Source organism: Balaenoptera borealis, assembly GCF_965194805.1.
Source record: "Balaenoptera borealis genome assembly, chromosome: 3".
NCBI classification, from domain to species: domain Eukaryota; kingdom Metazoa; phylum Chordata; class Mammalia; order Artiodactyla; family Balaenopteridae; genus Balaenoptera; species Balaenoptera borealis.
Window position 1 is genome coordinate 122,556,519 of NC_138866.1, and position 21,334 is coordinate 122,577,852.

Consider the following 21,334-nt stretch of genomic DNA (forward strand, 5'->3'; position numbering starts at 1 on the left):
GCTGAGAGACATGGCAAGAAGGAGGATATTTACCAAATTCTCCTCTGTACCTTTTTAAGTTTAAATCATGTGACTATATTATCTACCCCCAAAATAAAATGTATCAATTTTATATAGTCTTTAACTAAAATATATATATAATAAGGATATCTGAACATAATGTTTTAGAAAGTACTTTAGGGAATTCCCTGGCGGTCCAGTGGTTAGGACCCAGTGCTTTCACTGCTGGGGCCCAGGTTCAATCCCTGGTCGGGGAACTAAGATCCCACAAGCCACGTGGCGGGGGTGGGGGGGTACTTTAAACTATGCCACCAAATGATGAGTTTGTTGATAGTCTATAGTCTTCCTATCAAGGCCAAAGATAATGAGTTAGGGAGCTCTACAAAGGGGTAAAGGATTAAAGTTGCTTTTAGGAGCTTTAGCACTAAACGGGATGCTCCAAGGCACTGCAGAAATTGTGCTGCACTCGCTTTCCTGCTGGAGGTTTTTTGCCAACAGCATGTTTACTAAACATAAGCTGGCATCTCTATTCTCAGGCTTAAATACCACTCTCCAGACAAAGGTTATCAAAGAGGATGAAGAACTCCCAGAGACAATGGAGGAAATAATTCAACAAGAAAATAAGGAAGTAAACATTTCTAAATTGTCACAGGAGAAAATTCATGTCAAGAGGTTGAGGGGCAGAAGAATATAACACAGAATAGAAACATAGAAAAAAACAGAAATCTGGAGAATAAACAGGAAGCTCCTCACCATCAGCAAGTGCAAAGTCATCCAGCTTCCCAGAAGGAGCCGGGGCTGGGGGGAGTGGCGGGGGGAGGGTGCATAATTGGTCACTCCCTATAAGGAAGAACCCAAAGGCAGCTTGCCAACTGCTACCCATTCCAGCTGGTCAATAAGGGGGTGAACCACACAACCAGAAGAACCCTGGAAAGTCTTTCTAGGGAAAAAAAATCTAAAGGATTTGGAGAACCTAGGGGTGGGGGAGGCCTTTAGTAACAATTTTTCTCTCTTCCAATTGATGGCTGAGACTTCAGAAAGAAAGGAGGAATGTTTATGACTGTCAATAAATTGGAGTTGACCTTCCAGATCCTGCTGGAACATTCTTCTCCTTCCCTTCCTCCCAACCTTGGCTTACTCCTATTTGCCCTTTAGATGTCAGTCTAAATCCCACTTCTTCATCCGGAAGTTTTTACTGTCTTCCACCCAGGCACACAGTGTTATAAAAGCTTATGTTATTGTCTACCTGCTCCCATTAGCCTACAAGTTTAGGGAGGTGCAAGGGTCAAGTCTTCCATGCTCACAAACGCATACTCAGCACCAAGCACAGCACATGGCGCCATTCTGATGAGTAAATATATGAATGATGATGGGTTCTCAGCCTGCTAAAAGAGTGTTGTTGACAGGGAGTAGGAAGAACATGTTTGTCTGAATACTTGCCAATCTGATTATGAGAGCTTAAAATTGAAAATAAAGAGAGAAAAATTCCCGGATAAAACTGGGAAAGAACATCAGGAACAACATAAGAAAAGCAATGGGAGAGGTAACTATTAAGCCACAAAAGACAATATCTGAAAATTAAGTTGCCAATATCTTAACTGAAGACATCCCTGGTGGTCCAGTGGTTAGGTCTCTGCACTTCCATTGCAGGGGGCACAGACGGGTTCAATCCCTTGTTGGGGAACTAAGATCCTGCAAGCCACACAGTGCAGCCAAAAAATAAATAAATAAAATAAAATAAAAAGGACTGAAGGAAAGAGAAAAAGCAAAGGAATAAAGGAAGTTTATTATTTTTTTAAAAAAGACATCTATAATAGAGATATCCAAAATCAGTTAAAGTTTATGAATTTTATGAAATAAATAAGACATGGTCCCTATCCATGAAAATCTGAGTTTAATGAATTTGTGAATGCAGTATGCCAATGATGGGCAAATCTCATTCAAATCTTAAAGGGGGAAGTGGGATGGCAGTGTGTCTCAAAATGATATTCCCAGTAGAAATCCATAAACCACACTAAAGAATTTCTGAATGAGGATAAAAGAGAGTAATGGACATGATACAGCTGCTGGAGTACCCTTCAGCCTGCTCAATAATGGAGAATATAGATTAGTTTCTTGGTTCAGATCCCCAAATTGGCCTGGTAATGATGATGTTAGAGATAGGAAACTTCAGGCACCTCATCATTAGTTGGATATCAAATTTATTTTAAAACGGGGTAGGGATTGAAAATCTGATAAAATCTTGCTGACAGTTTCATTCTAAAAGGATGAGGGGGGACTTCCCTGGTGGTCCAGTGGTAAAGAATCCACCTTACAATGAGGGGGACGCGGGTTCGATCCCTGGTCAGGGAACTAAGATCCCACATGCCGCAGGGCAACTAAAGCCCGCACACCACAAATACTGAGCTCGCGCGCCTCAACTAGAGAGCCCACATGCCGCAAACTACAGAGCCCACACGCTCTGGAACCCACGCCACAACTACAGAGCCCACGTGCCCTGGAGCTTGCACACCACAACTAGAGAAGAGAAAACCTGCACGCCACAACTAGAGAGAAACCCACGCACCGTAACGAAAAACCCTGCATGCCTCATCGAAGATCCTGCATGCCCCAACTAAGACCTGATGCAGTCAAAAATAAATTAAATAAGTAAATAAATAAATAAATAATAAATCTAAAAAAAATAAAAGGATGGGGGAACTACTATACTGGGCTTAATCCAGACCAAGAAGATAAACTAGTTGAAAAACTGAAAGGGTCTCAAAGAGAAAGTAACCATGTAATCTTTGAAAGTGTGATAACCAAGGAGCTTCTGGGTTGGTGAACACACAGAGATTTGGGGAGAGTGGCACACCTGGGCCTGGAGAGGACATGGAAGTTCTGCACCCCTTCCCACATACCTTGCCCTATGCATCTCTTCCATCTGGCTGTTCCTCAGTTTTTGTAATATATATAAATGTCAAATCACTGTGTTGTACCCCTGAAAATAATGTAATATTGTGTGTCAATTATACTTCAATAAAAAAGGAAAAAGAAAAAAAAAAAGAGAGAAAAAAAGGTTGATAGCCAACAGCTGAGTGCTGTCAGAAGGATGCAGTAAAGAGAGCAAGTCCTAGATGCGGCACCAGTAATCCTGTATTAAAGACCTAGTTCTGCCACAGGTATGTGCCCTCAAGTCAGTCAAAACTTTTCACGCCATAATTTCCTCATCCAAAAAAGGGTAATACCCGCCTACTTCACAGGATCCAATAACTGGCTATCTGGGAAGGCATTATGTAAACCTTACTACACATCAGTAAATAACATCAGACCGTTAACAAAATTAGCTATTAACAACAGAAAATATTTATTGGGTATTGAGCTCTAACCACCAGTCAGATACCTAGTTTTACAGGGATTGTCAAGTCCTCTCAGTGGCCCTAGGAGGTGGATACTCTCATTATCCCCATATTACAGTTGAGAAAACTAAGATTTCCAACTGTTACGTAACATGCCCAAGGCCCCCAAACAAAATAACTGGTGGAACCTGACTCAGAATCCAGGTTTTCTGACTCTAGACAGCTCACATTTTTATCCATTGTGCTTTATATTGCTTTCAAAATGTAGATTTCACAAAAGTAAATCTCATAATCTAAAACTCTAAAGAGAAGACAGTTGGTATTTTTTTAAAGAAATCCTCAAAAGCGAGATTCTGACAATAAATTGTGCAATTAATTATGAATTATACCAATTCAAATTTATTTATTTTTTCTTTTTCGGGGGTGGGAGCAATCTGGCTTACACTTAAATTGGATATGATATAACCTATTGCTTTTTTTTAAATTGGGGTATAGTTGTTTTACAATGTTGTGCCAGTTTCTACTGTACACCGAAGTGGAGTAGAGTTCCCTGTGTTATAGAGCAGGTTCTTATTAGTTATCTGTTTTATACATATTAGTGTACATATGTCAATCCCAATCTCCCAGTTCCTCCCACCCCCCTCCCGCCAATTCAAATTTAAAATGAGAACAAGCTAAAGAAACCAGTAGTATGGTTGCACAGCATTCTCCAAGGAGTACAGATGTTAAAAGCACTCCCACAAACACACACATGTACAAAGGAAGAGGGCACAGTAAAAAAAAATAATAGAGTGGTGGTTCTGACCTAAAGGAAAAGTGCTGGGAAAGTCACAGGCCAGAATGAGCCAAGGCCCGTAAACTAAAGATAACAAAAAGAGCTTTGTGAGAACTGTCTAGATCAACTCCTACTTCTTTCATTTCTCTATCAAAAAGTACAACCTTCACCCTGAAGAGGGGAAGAACAAGCCTTGTGGAAAGCAAGAGCTGACGCTCAAAATAATAGAGCCCCTAATTATTCCAAATCAGTTCAAGCCTCCAGACCTACAAAACCTGACAATCCTGGGAACTCCATGGGAGCCTGATGAACATCTGCTATAGAACTTAAAAGACAAGAAAGGTGTCAAAGCCTCAGGATGAGCAAACATAGTCCTAACTTCAAGAGGGGGCATCTACTGAGGGCTACAAAAGTTCCCAGTCCCTGACAATTTTGACATCAATTCTTGGCAAACTGCACAACTGATCTTTCTTTCACATACATATACACCTAGCCCTGGCCAATAGATTCTTTTTTTAAAAAGGTGGGTTTTGAAGGAATTCCCTGGCGGTCCAGTGGTTAGGGCTCAGCACTTTCACTGCCGGGGCCCAGGTTCGATCCCTGGTCGGGGAACTAAGGTCCCATAAGCTGACTGGTGCGGCCAAAAAAAAAAACCCCGAAAACAAACAAACAAAAAAAAGTGGGCTTTGAGCTTTTAGGAAGGGAAATACTGATCACCAGAAGTGATTTACTGAAAACAAGTCTTTCAAGAAAGAATACACTAGACTGAAAAGTAAAGGAATGTACTATACAGCAGTGCTACTCAAAGTGAAGTCTTACTTCAGCAGTCTTACTTTACAGTAGCAGTGGCATCAACCTAGGAAGTCAGAAATGCAGACCACAGGCCCCATCACAAACCTGTTTAATCAGAATCTGCATGTTAACAAGACCCCAGATGATTCTTGTGCATGATAAAGTCTGAAAATCACTGAAACACAGAACAGACCTACTTTCAGCAAGGCATTTGATGAGCATTTCATGGTATCTTTGTGGACAATAAGATTTCCTTCTATTAATTTATGTATATTTGCCAGTCAAAATGTCAAGCAGTTGACTACTTACCTCATTTAATTCTCATAATAACCCTACAAAGCAGGCATTATTATCTGTAATTTGCAGATATTCACAGTAGCAAAGATTAAACAGCACTATCTGCCAGGCACTGTTCCAAGGATTTCACATATATTAAGTTATTTAATCCTCATAACAATTCTTTATGGTAGGTACTAATATTACGTACATTTTATATATGATGAAACTAAGGCACAAAGAGATTAAGCTACTTACTCATAATCACACAGAAATTTATGGTACAGTTCTCTTAACCACTCCTTTCTATGGCCAAGTGTGCTGCCACAGTGGGGCAGATGATACCCTGCGGGAAACAATAAACAAACATACCCAAAGAATATTAAAAAAAAAAAAAAAAGATTTTAAAGGAATTCCCTGAAAGGAGGGAGACAAATAGACTAATATTTATTGAGAGCCTACAGTATGCTTGCCAGGCCATGAGTCAAGCACTTTGCATCCATGTTTTATTCAATCTTTCCAACAGCAGGTATTAAGCCATTTTATATATGAGGAAATGGAGGCCGACACAAGTTAAGGACCTTGCCAACTCACACTACTCATGATGATACAACCAAGATTCCACAACCAAGTCTGACTCTAAAGCTCACATTCTTTCCCTTGATTTGCTCTGCATCCATCCCTGGCCTGGTCCCATTGCTATAAATGACTTAGATAAGGGCACTGGGTCACGATGACAATGTAAGAGGAGAGATAAACTAAGAGAACAAATATATTGTAAAAGAGAACACAGGTCTAAAAGATCAAAACAGGACAGAACAATGGGCTAGAATGGTACTCAAAGGTGAGGCTTTGGAGTCAGACAGACATGGGTTTGAATACCAGGTTCTACCACTTACTGCTTAGAATGCAAGCAAGTTACTTCTTTGAGCCTTAATTTCTACACCTTTAAAATGGGAGTAATACCCCCACAGAATTGGTGTAAGAGGGGAGAAAACGTAATATTTGTAAAGTTTTTGGCTCATAAAGCTCAACAAATGGTAATGAACATTAAATCTAACAAAATGATATTTAAGGATAAGTGCAAGAAAATCAATTTTAGAAGCACCAGATGAAATTTAACAGAAGTCCCTAAGAAAAGACTTAGGAATCTTAGCTGACTTGAATCTATGAGTCAACAGTTTACTAAAACTGCCAAAAATTATTTTGAATTTGGAGCACATTACAGAAGCATGGTGCCCAAAACAAGGGGCCTATCGGACTTCATTTGTAATACTGTCTTCAGTTCTGATGCTAAACTCTAAGAAGGTCACTGGCAAATCAGAATCAGTCCAGGAAAAGATGAGAATGGTGAGATGCTTTGAAAACACAGTAGCTAGTTCCTTCTTTCCTGGTTCTATATTCCCTCCCACTCCACACAATGAAGCTACCTCTCACCTGCTTCCGTCCCCTAATAACTAACACACCACCCCCCATACCTCCTCCCCTCCATCTTCATCTCCCTCTTTCCCTCCCTCCCCCTCTCCTCTCCCTCTCCACACATCAAGCTCAATTTTGCCAGTGTCAAATGGATCTGACAGGAGTGACTTGAGGACTTCTAGTCCAACACTTTAGGATTCAGCACGTCAGACCAGAGGCTAATCTGGCCCTGGCCTGCAGATTAGACATGCTGTTGCTAATCGACCCCAAATTTAACTGGCCCTCCTGTTTTCTTCCTGAGGCCAAGCCCAACTTATGCCTCAGGTGACCGAATCCTGAGTGTCACACATTCAGGAAACTGGGACCATGACCTAGAGCTTCATTACTGCCTCAAAGGCATACAGCTGGCTGGGAGATTGCAATTAGGCAACGTCAGTCATTTCAGACCTCAGCCATCTCAAACTCACTGCATCAATACTTCCAAATCCAAGGAGGCCTCTCAGATAAACTAAAGGACAAACCTATTCATGCTCATAAAATAGTACAAGTAGATCAGCTTACTGTACCTCAGAGGCCATTTGCAAACCTACAAAGAATGAAGCCTGGAAAAGCTGCCTACAATCTGGCTGTCCTCACTGCAGTGCCCCATTTTCAACTCTAAACAGAACTGGGCTCAGCTCCCAGGCAGGACTCAGACAGTAAAATCTGGTAACTCCTAGGTCCAGATTCTAAGGGCAACTGACATTGGAGTAACAGGAGCTTTCCTATGGACTGGCCTTGTCAAAGCTGGCAGGTTTTCTTGGCTGAGTCAAAACAGCCTGTGTCTTTTTTCATTCAATACTCCCTTGGAAGCCAAGCATCTCTCTAGGGAATGCCATCTGCAGTGGACATCAAGTGTCTCAATGCCTTGTTTTGCAGACATCCTGGTTCCATTTCTATTTCTCAAGTAGATAAGGACTCTGCTCTGTCTTTGTTTTTATTTATTTATTTATTTATTTATTTATTTATTTATTTATTTATTTATTTATTTTATTTTTGGTTGCGTTGGGTCTTCGTTGCTGCGCACAGGCTTTCTCTAGTTGCAGTGAGCAGGGGCTACTCTTCATTGCGGTGCACGGGCTTCTCATAGAGGCAGCTTCTCTTGTTGCGGAGCATGGGCTCTAGGCGCGCAGGCTTCAGTAGTTGTGGCGCGTGGGCTCAGTAGTTGTGGCTCGCAGGCTCTAGAATGCAGGCTCAGTAGTTGTGGCGCACGGGCTTCGCTGCTCCACGGCATGTGGGATTTTCCCGGACCAGGGCTCACACCCGTGTCTCCTGCATTGGCAGGCGGATTCTTAACCACTGTGCCACCAGGGAAGCCCTCTGCTCTTTCTTTGGATCAGAGAAATCATGGTAAATGCTATCTTTGAGAACCTTGCCTTACTGTTCCTCTCCCTTGGAACAGCACAGTTCTAGTACAGAATCAGATGATTCCTGCAGGTTTCATCCAGTTCAGACTAGCTCTAATACCTAGAATTCCAGAGCCAATTTGCAAATCCAGGCCTTCCCTTTCTGAAGTGAGCCTAAGTGTCTAAACTCACTTCTAGATGGTTTCCCGACAAGCAAAACAGCACCCTAGTTATTCTCTGGACTACTAGTTCTCAAACTTGAACGTGCATTTGGAGACTTGTTAAAATGCATATTGTTGGACCTCACCTCTAGAGTTTCTGATTCAGTAGGTCTGGGATGCACTTGAATATGTGCACTTTTAACAAGCTCCCAAGGCATGCCCATGTTGCTGGTCTGGAGACTACACATTGAGAACCACTGCTCTAGATCAACAATATTTCAAGTCATTCCCAGAACTATACTGGGAATGGGGGGGCGGGGGGAGATGAGGACACTATACATATATGGGTTCGTTTGCATCATAACACTCAGTGCTTTGTCCTACACAGAAAACTCCTTTTTCTCCTACAGAGTAAACCTCAACTGGATCTCACAGGTGAAATAAATATTCAGGAGTTCAAACAGATGACAATTCACATTCTAACAAATCATTAACAAAGATACATCCTGTAACCAATAAATGGTACTTATGTAAGAGATTCTAGGCTCAAGATCAGCAGCCAAAGGAGAAGTGGAAGTAACACCTATCCTCTTTCCTTTGACTCACCAGCCGCATTATTCACTAAATGAACTAAAACCCGTAAAGCACTTTGAATAGTGCTTAGCCATTATTTTTTTACTGTGGTAAAATATACAAAATACTTGTAATTTTTACCATTCATAAGTATACAATTCAGTGGCATTAAATGCATTCACAAAGTTGGGTAACCATCACCACTATCTATACCCAAAACTCTTCATCACCCTCAACAAAAACTGTGTACCCATCAAACAATAACTCCTCCTTTCCATCTCCTCCCAGCCCCTGGTATTCTACTGTCTCCACGAATTTGGCTATCTAGGTACCTCATACAAGTGGAATCATACATTTGTCTTCTGTGTCTGGCTTACTTCAGTAATCATAATGTTTTCGAGGCCCATCCATATTGTATCATATATCAAAATTTCATTCCTTTTTAAAGCTGAATAATATTCCATTGTATGTATATACTACATTTTGCTTAGCTATTGATCTATCATTGGACACTCGGGTTGCTATGACATGCATGTACATGTATCTATTGGAGTGCCTGCTTTTAATTCTTTTGTAACTTTGTTTTTTGTTTTTTTGGCCGTGCCACATGGCATGCAGGATCTTAGCTCCCCGACCAGGGATCGAACCTGTGCCCCCTACAGTGGAAGTGTGGAGTCCTAACCACTGGACCTCCAGGGAATTCCCTGCTTTTAATTCTTTTGGATATATACCTACGAACGAAATTGCTGCATCATATGGTAGTTCTATGTTTAATCTTTTGAGAAACCATCAGACTGTTTTCCACTGTGGCTGTACCATTTTACATTTCCACCAGCAATGCCAACATTTGTTATTTTCTTTCTTTCTTTCTCTCTCTTTTTTTTTTAATTATAGCCATCCTAGTTAGTGCTTAGCCACTATTATTATCACAAGTTTGACGTGGGCTTTTACAATTACTTGTAGCACTGCAAGGACAGCATGACAACAATTAGAGGTTCTGACTAGTTTCCATGTTCAAATGGTCTTAGCAATTTCATTCAAAACACAAGTTTCTAGTTGCTTCTAATTTTCTCACAAAATCACCTCCAAAGCTAACATTTCCCTAGCTTGATATCAACTACGAAAGAAAATGATGCTTTGGGTGCTTAAAGGAAAAAAAAAAAAGATGGATGGTTTTCAATTTTTTAAAAATGTTTCTGTTAACTTAATTCCATAACAATGCTGAGTTTTTCCTATAAACAAAATGGTGTACCAGCATTCAGTACGAGAAACGTCAGATGGTTTCTCTAAAACATTCAGAATCCTAATCTAAAAAGATTTATTTTTGAAAACAAAAGTATGCTGGAAAATTCTGTATATTTTAATCTTGCTAGCTATATCCCTGACCTAGCCAGAAATACCATTTTCTCTTCACTTCTGGAGTTTCCTGGGACAGAAGAGCTAAAGTCAATGAGACAAATGGCCATTCCCAAATAAATCTGTTTTCTTTTCCTCATGTTCATGTTCAAGGTTTCAGATCTCTCTCTTAGTAACTCTTTTTCTTCCTTTACAAATCTAAGAAAGAGAAAATTTGTAAGTATAGAAAGTAAAAACAAGGAGAAAAAAATCCTTTTTTTGTGAAAAATTTTCATCCTCAACTTTTATACTTGGCGAGAGTTAAGAAGGGAAATCTAGTAGTACCTTAAGTACAGACAAAAACATGGGCAAACTGAAGGTGTCATGGACAAAACAATTTAAAAAGCTGTAGTCTAATCCTAATTACCGGTAGGCAAATATACCATATATACTTCCCCATTATGCTGATAATAACATCTGAAAGATTAAACTCTACCTATAGAAAACTAAAGACTGGTTTTATAAAGGCAAAGAGCAGACCTACAACATTCTGAGAGGTACAGCCAGAGACCTATATGAAACTTCAAGTTCACTGACCCCATTAAAGCATATAATTTTTCATAAATGTTCAATAAGCAGCTAGGAACAATTTAGGCACATCTCTGTAGAGAAACTTGTGAATGGCTGAAACCAGGAACTTTTAACCCACAAACGCCAAGAAAGAGCTGTTTCTGGTGTATATGTATATAGGTGTGTCATACATAGAAACACGTGGTTAAGAGAGATGAAGTTTACTAGAGAGAGCACTACATTTAATCAGAAGAGTTTGAGTTCCAGTGTTGCCTCCTCGGTGGATTACTGAAAGCCTCTGAACATCATTCCTATGTCAGGAAGATAATCATCCTAAACAAAATAATACTTCATGGGTGTGTGAGGAATAAATAATTTCAATGTATACAGTTTCACTCATTCTTCAGCAACATATTTTGAACTCTCACAATGTACACTAAGGATGTATAAGATTGAGTCCCTGCCCTCACTGTAGATAAGAGGTCCTCCTCCTTGGTGGGTACCCCACAATTCAAGAACTTCCTACAGAGAACTGGAGGGCAATTCCTTAAGGACAGAGAGCCCTCAATCCATGCTGAACAAGAACATAGCACACAGCAACAGACAGTAAATGCCTGCTGAATGAACAAATTGTATTTCTGTTTATGATCTGTTAAACCTTCCTCTTAGTAGACATTAACATGAAAAGGAAAAGAGATTGATACATAATAATCACCTCACTCACTGGAGGAACAGAGACACTTGGTAGCAACACAGAAATATTTGGAAGGGAAAGCAAAAATTACAATTCCCATTATCATCCTTCCATGGCAGGACTCAGTAGTGTTCTGCTTGTCATACAAAATCTCCCCATCTCTGAAAACCCCTGCAAGGCTGTGGAAATGTCTCATTTTATCTTCTGTGATGGTTATGCTGCAAAATAATTACGTTTTAGACTGGAGTTTTTCAGTATGTGAAGTCAATTGCAGAAACCAGTATTTGAGGACACAGAATTTGAATAGTTAATGTGTGAACCAAAGACTTACCTTGAATTAAAAAGTAAGAATTTGTAACTCTGTCCCTAAGAACTACAAAATTCTTCAGTTATAAACTAGGGTTTTTCAATCTTGGCACTATTGACATTTTGGGCCAGTTAACGTTTGGTTGTGGTAGGCTGTATGCCCACCATTATAAGATGTTTGGCAGCATTATTGGCCTCTACCCACTAGATCCCAGTAGCACCCCCCAACTGTGACAATCAAATGTATCTCTAGTCATTGACAAATGTTGGGTGGGGGTGTGTTTTAAAATCACCCTGGTTGAGAACCACTGAGATAAACAGTGGAATGAGAATTTTTTTCACAAAGGCTGTTCAAATAAGATATGGAAGAGGATATAAACTGTCACTCTTTGCACTCTAAATATGAGTCATTTTTAGATCATCAGATGACCATTTGAAGTTTTATCTGAAAAAAAAAAGATGATAATCAGTGCACCTAAAGAAGAAATCTATAACCTAGAAGAATAAATAAACAAATGAACCAATGGATAGTTCATTAAGTGTTAACAGCATAAAATGAGCACAGGTAGGGACTTCCCTGGTGGCCCAGGGGTTAAGAATCTGCCTGCCAATGCAGGGGACACGGGTTTCAGCCCTGGTCCAGGAAGATCCCACATGCCGCGGAGCAACTAAGCCGGTGCGCCACAACTACTGAGCCTGTGCTCTAGAGCCCGCGAGCCACAACTACTGAGCCTGTGTGACACAACTACTGAAGCCCACGCGCCTAGAGCCCGTGCTCCGCCAACAAGAGAAGCCACTGCAATGAGAAGCCTGTGTACCACAACGAGGACCCAACACAGCCAAAAATAAATAAATAAAATAAATTTAAAACAAACAAAAAAATGAGCACAGGCAGCCTCACCACCACCTTCTAGATACAGTATTCATGCATGGCAACTGTCAGAAGTCTTAGACTACCTAGAAATCTTCTATTTCACTGCTACAAAGTAGGATTCTTAATTTTTCCTCCTATTCTTATCTGAAAAAAATTGTCTCCTGTAGCATAGAGGGCAAGAATACTATTATCGCAGATATCTACTGAGCATTTTGTAACCATAAGGGATTTTACTTAAATTCAGCAGGTCTCCTAAAAGCTCCTTAAGGAAAGAAGACAAAACAGACTCAAAAATATTAATTAAAATGCCTGGAGCCACAAAGCAAGCCAGGGATTCCTGAAGTTTACCTAAGACTTATTGCCATCATCTCCCCAAAGGCCCAGATTTCACTTGTAAATAGCTCTGTTTAGAAAAAAGCCCGATTTGCATTAATCTTAAATACTGTGATCTCACCAGTTAATAGTATAATACTAAACCTGTATAGAGCATGCAGCACTTTCTACAAAAAGTTATTCGTTTTAATTATAAAAGAAACATATGGTCATTGTAGAGAATATAAAAAACCTATTTTTAAAAAGACTGATTTTAATAATGATGTCTATCGTGTAATAATGAGGTATAGAAAAGCAAATGCAAAGGTAAAGATTAGCCAGTTGTTCAAGCAATGAAAAAGTAATTAATGGATTAATGTCCCCAAACACTTCAGTACTAAAGTCATGGATGGCTCTCTTTAGAATCTACCCATCAATTCTGAGAATAAATTCTGGTTTCATAATAATTCTATTAGGCTAGTCAGATCTGTGCCACCCATGCTGGATAAAAAGACAAGAAGTGTGCGTGTGTGTTTTGAATGGATTTGGTATTCCAGAGAAAACCAGTACATATAACAGAAACTGTCTTTCCCAGAGAAAAAATGGAATACTTTCCTCAGAAGCAGAAATTAAAGAAAAAGTCACCTCTAATCCACCGTTTTGGTTTCACCATTTTATAGTCTAGACCTAAGAGATAACCAATCCTTAATAAACAAACAACTCTTCCCATGCGCTCTGAAGCTTCCCAGCCTCCCACTCCCAGCCCGCAACCCCAGGCCATCTCAGTTAGGTTCTAATGAGCCTTTTCAAAATCATATATGAAAGTGCTCATTCCAGTAAGTACAGGCCCTTCAGCACTAAACAGTGCAGGCTAAACTACCTGTTCTAGGAATATCTGCCTCTACTCCAGAGGAAGAGGAATAGAAAACAGTGATTAGGGGACTTCCCTGGTGGCGCAGTGGTTAAGAATCTACCTGACAATGCAGGGGACGTGGATTCGATTCCTGGTCCGGAAAGATCCCACGTGCTGTGGAGCAACTAGGCCTGTTTGCCACAACTACTGAGCCTGCGCTCCAGAGCCCGCAAGCCACAACTACTGAGCCCACCTGCTGCAACTACTGAAGCCCACATGCCTAGAGCCCGTGCTCTGCTATAAGAGAAGCCCACACACCGCAACGAGGCCCGCACACCGCAACGAAGAGTAGCCCCCGCTCGCCGCAACTAGAGAAAGCCCACGCGCAGCAATAAAGACCCGACGCAGCGAAAAATAAACTAAAAAAAATTTTTTTTTAATTTCATAAAAAAAAACAAAAACAGTGACTATTCCAGTGTCCAGAAAGGCCAACCAAGGATCTCTTGTGTGGAGGCACACGGTGGGGTGGTGGTGGAGGATAGTGATTGATTTGGAAAAAGAAAGTACCCCTAATTGTCTGAGACATCAAGGCAGAATGATAAAACTGGTGTGAAATGCCTGAAATTGCACTGAACTTCCAAGTATCTGAACAAATAACCAGAGTTAGGGGTTATGACATCTAACCTTGACACTGCAGTGGACCAGCCATTCTGCTATAAAATGGGTCTTAATATGTAGAAATCAAAGTTGGAGTATTCCAACATTACTATGTCTTTTCCAACACAAAAAAGGTATACAAGTCATAAAATGAGACTCAGATGTACTGATCTACAATGAGTTTTAACTTTTACCTCTGTAAAACAGTTCAGCTCCTTTTCAGATGTCTGTCTTACTTTTCAATTCATTAGTAAGTATTAGAGGTCAGGTTCCTTGGAGAAAACCTCCAGGTCTCTTTAACATTCACACCTAAAGCCCAAGACCCTTGATATGTTCAGAAGTTTTAAGAGAATAAAATTCTCACATCCAAATGAGATTTCACCTAACTGCTAATTACAATATCTTTAGTCACCGGCAATAACGATAAGAATGAGTCTTCTTCATCTATCCCTCCTCTCCTTCCCCTCTGTGGAAGGCCTCAACATTATGAATCATTTGGTCCTTGACGTATGGTTACTTCCAGGGGGACAGATGACATTTAGCACAGGACATGTGAGGCTGTGGGAAAAGGGAAGTTCTTGGCCACAAGAACCAGGACAAAACCCCTGCCCTTGGGAAAAATTCCAAAAATCTCTGAAATCCACTGCAAGGCAGTTGAATTTTTAACTTTAGAAAATCCCGTTATAAGAACACAAACCACGGCACAGAATTAGACTAGGTTTTTGAAAACTATACTATGAAGTTGCAAGATAACTATTTTCTGGCATTCATAAAAATCCATGCTAAGCGATGGTCCCCAGCATGAATGAATATTTCCCCCCCCTTGGGACTGGTTTAAGCTAACTTGGCTCTAAAATCTTTCACTATTCAAAGACAGAGAATATCATGATAATGGCTAACTTAACTGAGTGCTTACTATGTAATGCATTACTATCTATGTGCACTAGCTTATTAATCTTTACAACAATGCTATAAGCTCTACACAACATGAACTCTAAAATAAAAATTTTCTTTGGAGGCTTTGAAAATCAGTACTAGCAGATTATTTGTTACAACAACTTTTAAAAATTCATGAATTATTTTTAATGTGATAGAAATACTATGTAAGATATTAAGACCATCTAAAATGAAAATATGAATAAAAGCATAACTACTTTAGAAAGCTACTCTACTATCCTGTCCTATCGGTCATTACTGGGAAATCCATGAAAACCCAAAAGACCCTAAAAGGCTATAATTCCTTAGATATTCCATCAAATAGCCTTATAATCCTAGCTAAAAGTCTTTCTGTTATGGTTTATTGCAAAGAGGGTGTTCTCCTCACAACTTACCCCAAATAGACGTAACCCAAGGTGCCCCACTTTCTGTAGGTTACTTGGACATAGAACAGATGAATAAGACGCCCTTAACTATCCCTGGTGGTCAAGTTAATTATAATTTAGCAAATTTAATAAAATTACCAACTTCAGGTCAATTTACAAATGTGAGTATATGCTTTGGAAAAATAAAATTAAGACAATAACATAATAAGAATGAAGATGAGTACTGAAATGTAGAAATTACCCTTCACACTCGCAAATTTACAATTTTGCCAACCTATTAAGAAAGGCTTTTATATTCACACATAAAGATATCAAAAAAAGAATGTATTCCTGACACAAAAACACCTTGGTTTTTACAGTTTGGAGAAATAATATTCTTCATATTTGGCTCTAAGAATAGTTATTTCTCTTATACAAAAGAAAAAGGACACATTTTAAAAAATAAATTTTTATTGTGACCACACCTCAAAACAGAGAGTTGCCAACTCTATCTTAAGGAACAAATTTTTTCCAAGAGTAATTTCCATCATAATTTCTTGCACAGGCTGTACAATATGTTTCTGCTAGCAATAAACAGGTCTGAGCAAAGGTTTTCCAAATTTTTTCCTGTCTGCATTTTTTAAATTATATTTTAAGAAGCATCATCAGGACTTCCCTGGTGGTTCAGTGGTTAAGAATATGCCTGCCAATGCAGGGGACACAGATTCGAGCCCTGGTCTGGGAAGATCCCACATGCCGCGGAGCAACTAAGTCCGTGCGCCACAACTACTGAGCCTGCGCTCTAGAGCCCACGAGCCACAACTACTCAAGCCCGCGCGCCTAGAGCCCATACTCTGCAATGAGAGAAGCCACTGCAATGAGAAACCTGCACAGCAACGAAGACCCAACGCAGCCATATATAAATAAATTTATTTTTAAAAAAAGCATCATCAAAATCAAACACACATATCAATACCAAAACCCACAAAATTAGTTATCATACACCCATGTAGGCATCTTATTAAACTGTTTAATTGCTTCATGAGATGTAAGGTAGTTAGTGTAATAGAGGGAACATTTGCAGTGGAGGCAGAATAACCTAGAGCTGGGTGGAAATCTTGGCTCTATCACTTGCTAGCTATGTGAACTTGGGCAATTTCCTTCTCTCAGTCTGAGTTTTCTCGTTTGCAAAATGAGATAATTATTCCAATCTTATGAGGATTAACTGTATGTGAAATGCCCAGCACAGAGCCTGATTCAAAGCAGGAGCACAGGAAACAATTACTATTATTACTCTGTTGTTATTCATGTAAACTTCTTAAAGGCAAAGCATACTTTTTTCTTGGACCTCAACTGTAGGCTTTATAATATTGAGAACTGAAAAAATAAAGGCAAGAAACATCATAAGTTACAAAGGACTTGGTATAATATCAGTTCAACACATGATTAGATAGGAAATGAAACTATGAAGTAATAATGATGACCTTCAAAACATATATAAAAATAAACATCCTTATTTTTTTAATTAATTATTTTATTTATTTATTTTTGGCTGCATTGGGTCTTCATTGCTGCGTGCGGGCTTTCTCTAGTTGCGGCGAGCGAGGGCTACTCTTTGTTGTGGTGCGCGGGCTTCTCATTGCAGTGGCTTCTCTTGTTGCGGAGCACAGGCTCTAGGCGCGCGGGCTTCAGTAGTTGTAGCACACAGGCTCATGGGCTACAGAGTGCAGACTCAGTAGTTGTGGCACACGGGCTTAGTTGCTCCGCGGCATGTGGGATCTTCCCGGACCAGGGCTCAAACCCGTGTCCCCTGCATTGGCAGGCGGATTCTTAACCACTGCGCCACCAGGGAAGCCCCCGTCCTTATTTTTATAAGCCACTCTGAAAGGAGACGACGCTGTCTATGTACAAATCACATATAGAACTACTCTTCATCCCACAAGTATTTCCCGAACGTCCATTGAGTGCCAGTCATTATGATCGGCAATGTGCGTATGATGGTGAGCAAATGCAGACACAGTTCCAAGCCTCACGGAGCTTCCAGTCATACAATCATACAAATAGTGTAAACTTGTGATAAGTGATATAAAGGACAGTACATGGTACTCTGAGAGCCAGCAGCAGATCTAACCTAACTGGGGAGATCAAGGAAGGCCTTCCCGAGGAAGTGAAAGCTGAGAGCTGAAGGATGAAGAGGGAGTTACCAGTGGAGGGTATTTCCAGACAGAGGAAAGCAACTTGTGCAAAGACCCTGTAACAGAAGGAAACAGGCAAGAATGCAGGACCAAAAGGCCAGTGTGCCTGGAGCAAGATGAAGTGTGAGAATTAGCTAGGGATCTAAACCACACAAGGGCTGAGGCATTGTAGACCATATTCAAAAGCTGTAACAATCATTCAAGAGCTGTCAATCCCAAGAGCGATGAAAAGCCACTGAGGGTTTTATGAATGTTTATTTTGGGGGCAGGTAGGCAAAAGGGAAGATGCAATCAGATTCGCAGGAATGCAGATGGATCAAGTAGGAAACAAAAATTCTGTCAGGATATGACAGTAGCTTGAACTAGGGTGATGATAATGGTGGTGGTGGTGATGGAAAAAGTCAAAGAATTCAGGAGATATTCAGGAAAACCTGATGATGTATAATACACAGGGGCTGAGGGAGAACAAAGTATCCAAGAAAACTTTTGGGCTTATGATTTGCATGACTGTGTAGAAAGAGGTACCATTTGAGAGGGATCTGCTGAAGAAACATCTTTAAAGCAGTTTACACACCCCACAAAGGGTCTGAAACTGTGTTATCCAGTTTGATCCCCTACTTTACCCATGAAATAGGATTCCAAAAGATTTTTTTCTATTTCCAAAAATCAAACTGACTCTCAAATCTACAAGATTTTTCCAACACTGAAGATATTTCAAAGATTCTGCCACAAGTTTTGAAATCAACTCCAAATGAGTTTTAAAACTGGTTTGAACAGTGAGGCAGCATTATGGAATGAATATGTCATTTCCCATGACAACTACTTTGATAAGACTAACATGCATTTGCTGCTGTTTAATTTAGATATTTTAAAGAAATCTTAACAGTTAAGAGTACTCTCATGTGATATTAAACTAAAATATGAAATTTTATCAGGCATTACCACAATTGGAATTATGCTTTTATGTTTGTGTTTCAACATTTTGAAGTGCCTGTAGAAAACTTGGTATTTTGTAGGAAAACATATGGTTTAAAAAAACCCACATAACTTCTTGATCTTAATATACATATATTTTACTATTTCCATCCAGTCCTTGTTAATTCCCATCACATTCATTCGATGTAAAACATTTTTACTAAACACAGTTGTATATATATATACACATATACATATACAGAGTAAAGCTAATACTTTATCAATACTATGAATACTTTAATATTTACTTTTCTCAGTTTTAATTTTTTAATTCACACCCAAATGGCATTTTCATAGTGGAATACTGATGCCCTCAAGTCTTAGAAACATAAAAACTTCAAATCTGACTAGCCCTAGGAAAAGAAGTGAAAGAGTTTTGCCCCTTTAAAATCAACCAAACACCACCACACCTTAGTGCTGAAGTACCGATAGTATTTCCCTAATTTTGGCAAGGTGGGCTCCTTGGCCACCTGCTTGCACTAGGCCCTGACTAGCATTTTATTAACATTAATTTCAGTTACCAGGATATTACTACTGCTTATACAGAGCGGCAGATTTTTTTTTTTTTCCCCATGCTGATTTTATCTCTAGGCGTCAAAAGAAAAGACTGTGGTCTGAAGCCAAATATGAAAAATGTCATCTCCACAAATGAGGAGAAAAGTCAAGGGCTTTTTAAAAATCAGGTCTTAAGCCCATTAACCAATATTAGTTTGTAAAACCAGACTGTTTCCACACTAGACACTGTACTACCAAATGTGGTCCTTGGGAGCAAGGGCTGGCAAGCTTGAAATGGGTTACCAGCATAGTTCACCTTTTTCTTACTTTAGGGGTTTTTTGATTGTTTGTTTTGTTTTTAAACAAATCAGACCATGGCTATATTTATTTGAGCATGGGTGTGGGCAGTGCCAAGGAAGAGACAGCGAAAAGACTTTAGGGTTCCAATCTCAGCTAGCAAGACTTTCCTACCATCCTCAGAAGGAGTGGTCCATGTCTCCCCAACAGGAATGTGGGCGAGGGAAAGTTATAAAGGCCCTGAGCTCTTCCCTTACCCAAGCCCCCCAAATGGCACGACAAACCACTTCCTTCTGGGAACTTAAAGTCTTAAGCTTTAAGGGACAATGGAGCCCAATGTAGGCTTCAGAAAGATGGAGACAGTGAGATGAGATGCGGGGAGGGAAGTGGGGGTGAGGGGATGCGCCCAGCGGCAGAGAGCTAAATAGGGCGGTCAAGGCTAGGGACTTCGGGAGCCTGAGAAGGCCTGGATCTTCCAGAATCTGTCCAAGTAGGCCACAGCCCTCTAAGAAGCCCGAAGGGCTCGTCTGAAAATCTACGGCGTCTATGGACCCAGTGCCTATCACTGTCCTGGGGAGGGGAGACAGTCCCCGCAGGAATCCAGCCCCCAAAGTGGGGCTCTTCCTGCCTTTAAAAAACCACAAACCCTCACGGAATGAAGCAAAACACATACAGGGGTGGCAGGGCCGGAGGCAAAGTAGGTGTTCTGCAAACGTCGGGGGCGGGGAGATGTTGGCAGAGGTAAAGGGAGGCCCCCAATTCGAGAAACTTTAATCATCACCGGAATAAGGGGAGGGGGCAATATGCGACCGGTAAGCAGCAGACAGAAGAGGCCGGGAGCGGGAGTAGCGACCAGCAGCGCCCCCGGCTTCGGGGGTTGACGGCCTGGGGCGCGGCCGCCGGGGGCGGGGGGTTGGAAGCCACCGCGGACCCCCGGCCGCGAAGAGCACAGCCGGGCTAGGCCTGAGGTGTCCGGACACACCCACCGCCGCGGCCGCAGCCCCGCTTACCTGCTCCTCCTCCGGGGTCAGCTCCGGCGCCATGTCGGGCTGGGGCGCGGTCGTGGGCTCCATCCCGCCACCGCCGCCGCCGCCGCCGCCCCGCCCGGCGGACAGAAGTCGCCCGGGAGCGCGGGGAGCCCGGTGCGGTGGGCCTCCGCTTCCGCGTGCCCGCGCCTCAGCAGCCCGGGGCCGGCTCGCGCATAGCTAGGCCGGCGGGGCCCGGCGCCCGCAGCGGCCGCAAACGCCGCTTCTGTTTCCTTAAGAAAAAGCTCTCAGAACTGTCGCTCTCTTCTGGGCGGAAATCCTTTTTTATTTTCTTCGTTCCGTTCCTCACACTCCCCCACCTCTCCCGGAAAAAAAAAAAAAAAATAGTGCAGGCGAGAAGCTAATCGGGATTAAAAAAAGGAAACGTGAAATCGAGAACTTTCTAAGCCCAGAACGAAGGGCCGCGGGGGAAATTTTCGGAAGGCCGCCGGCCTCCTCGGCGTCCAGCTTCCTCGGCGGCGCTCCGGCTCCTGCAGGAGTCCTCGGGGATGCGGGGCCCTGCGACCTGCGCTGCAGCCTCTCAGCCCCGTTCCTCAAAAGCCGCGGTGACGGGAGGGAGGGAGGGAGCGAGGGAAACGCGCCCCCCTCCCGGCTCAAGGCCAGCGCTGCGGCCGCACTGCGTCCGCCCGAGCCCCCCGCGGCTCCATTGAGAAACTGAGCGTCTCATTCACAACAGGCGACTAGGAGGGCCCGGCAGAGCGCGGA

At 41.5% G+C, this 21,334-nt stretch overlaps 1 protein-coding gene across 1 annotated transcript in view; it reads right to left on the reverse strand.

Moving 5' to 3' along the window:
• PTPN9 (protein tyrosine phosphatase non-receptor type 9) overlaps positions 1-21,334 on the reverse strand; it is an 80,236-nt gene extending 58,902 nt beyond the window's left edge. Inside the window, exon 1 of the mRNA XM_082386987.1 lies at positions 20,594-21,334. Within this exon, the coding sequence (XP_082243113.1) occupies positions 20,594-20,656 (63 nt within the window). The 5' untranslated portion in view covers positions 20,657-21,334. The remainder of the gene's footprint in view (positions 1-20,593) is intronic.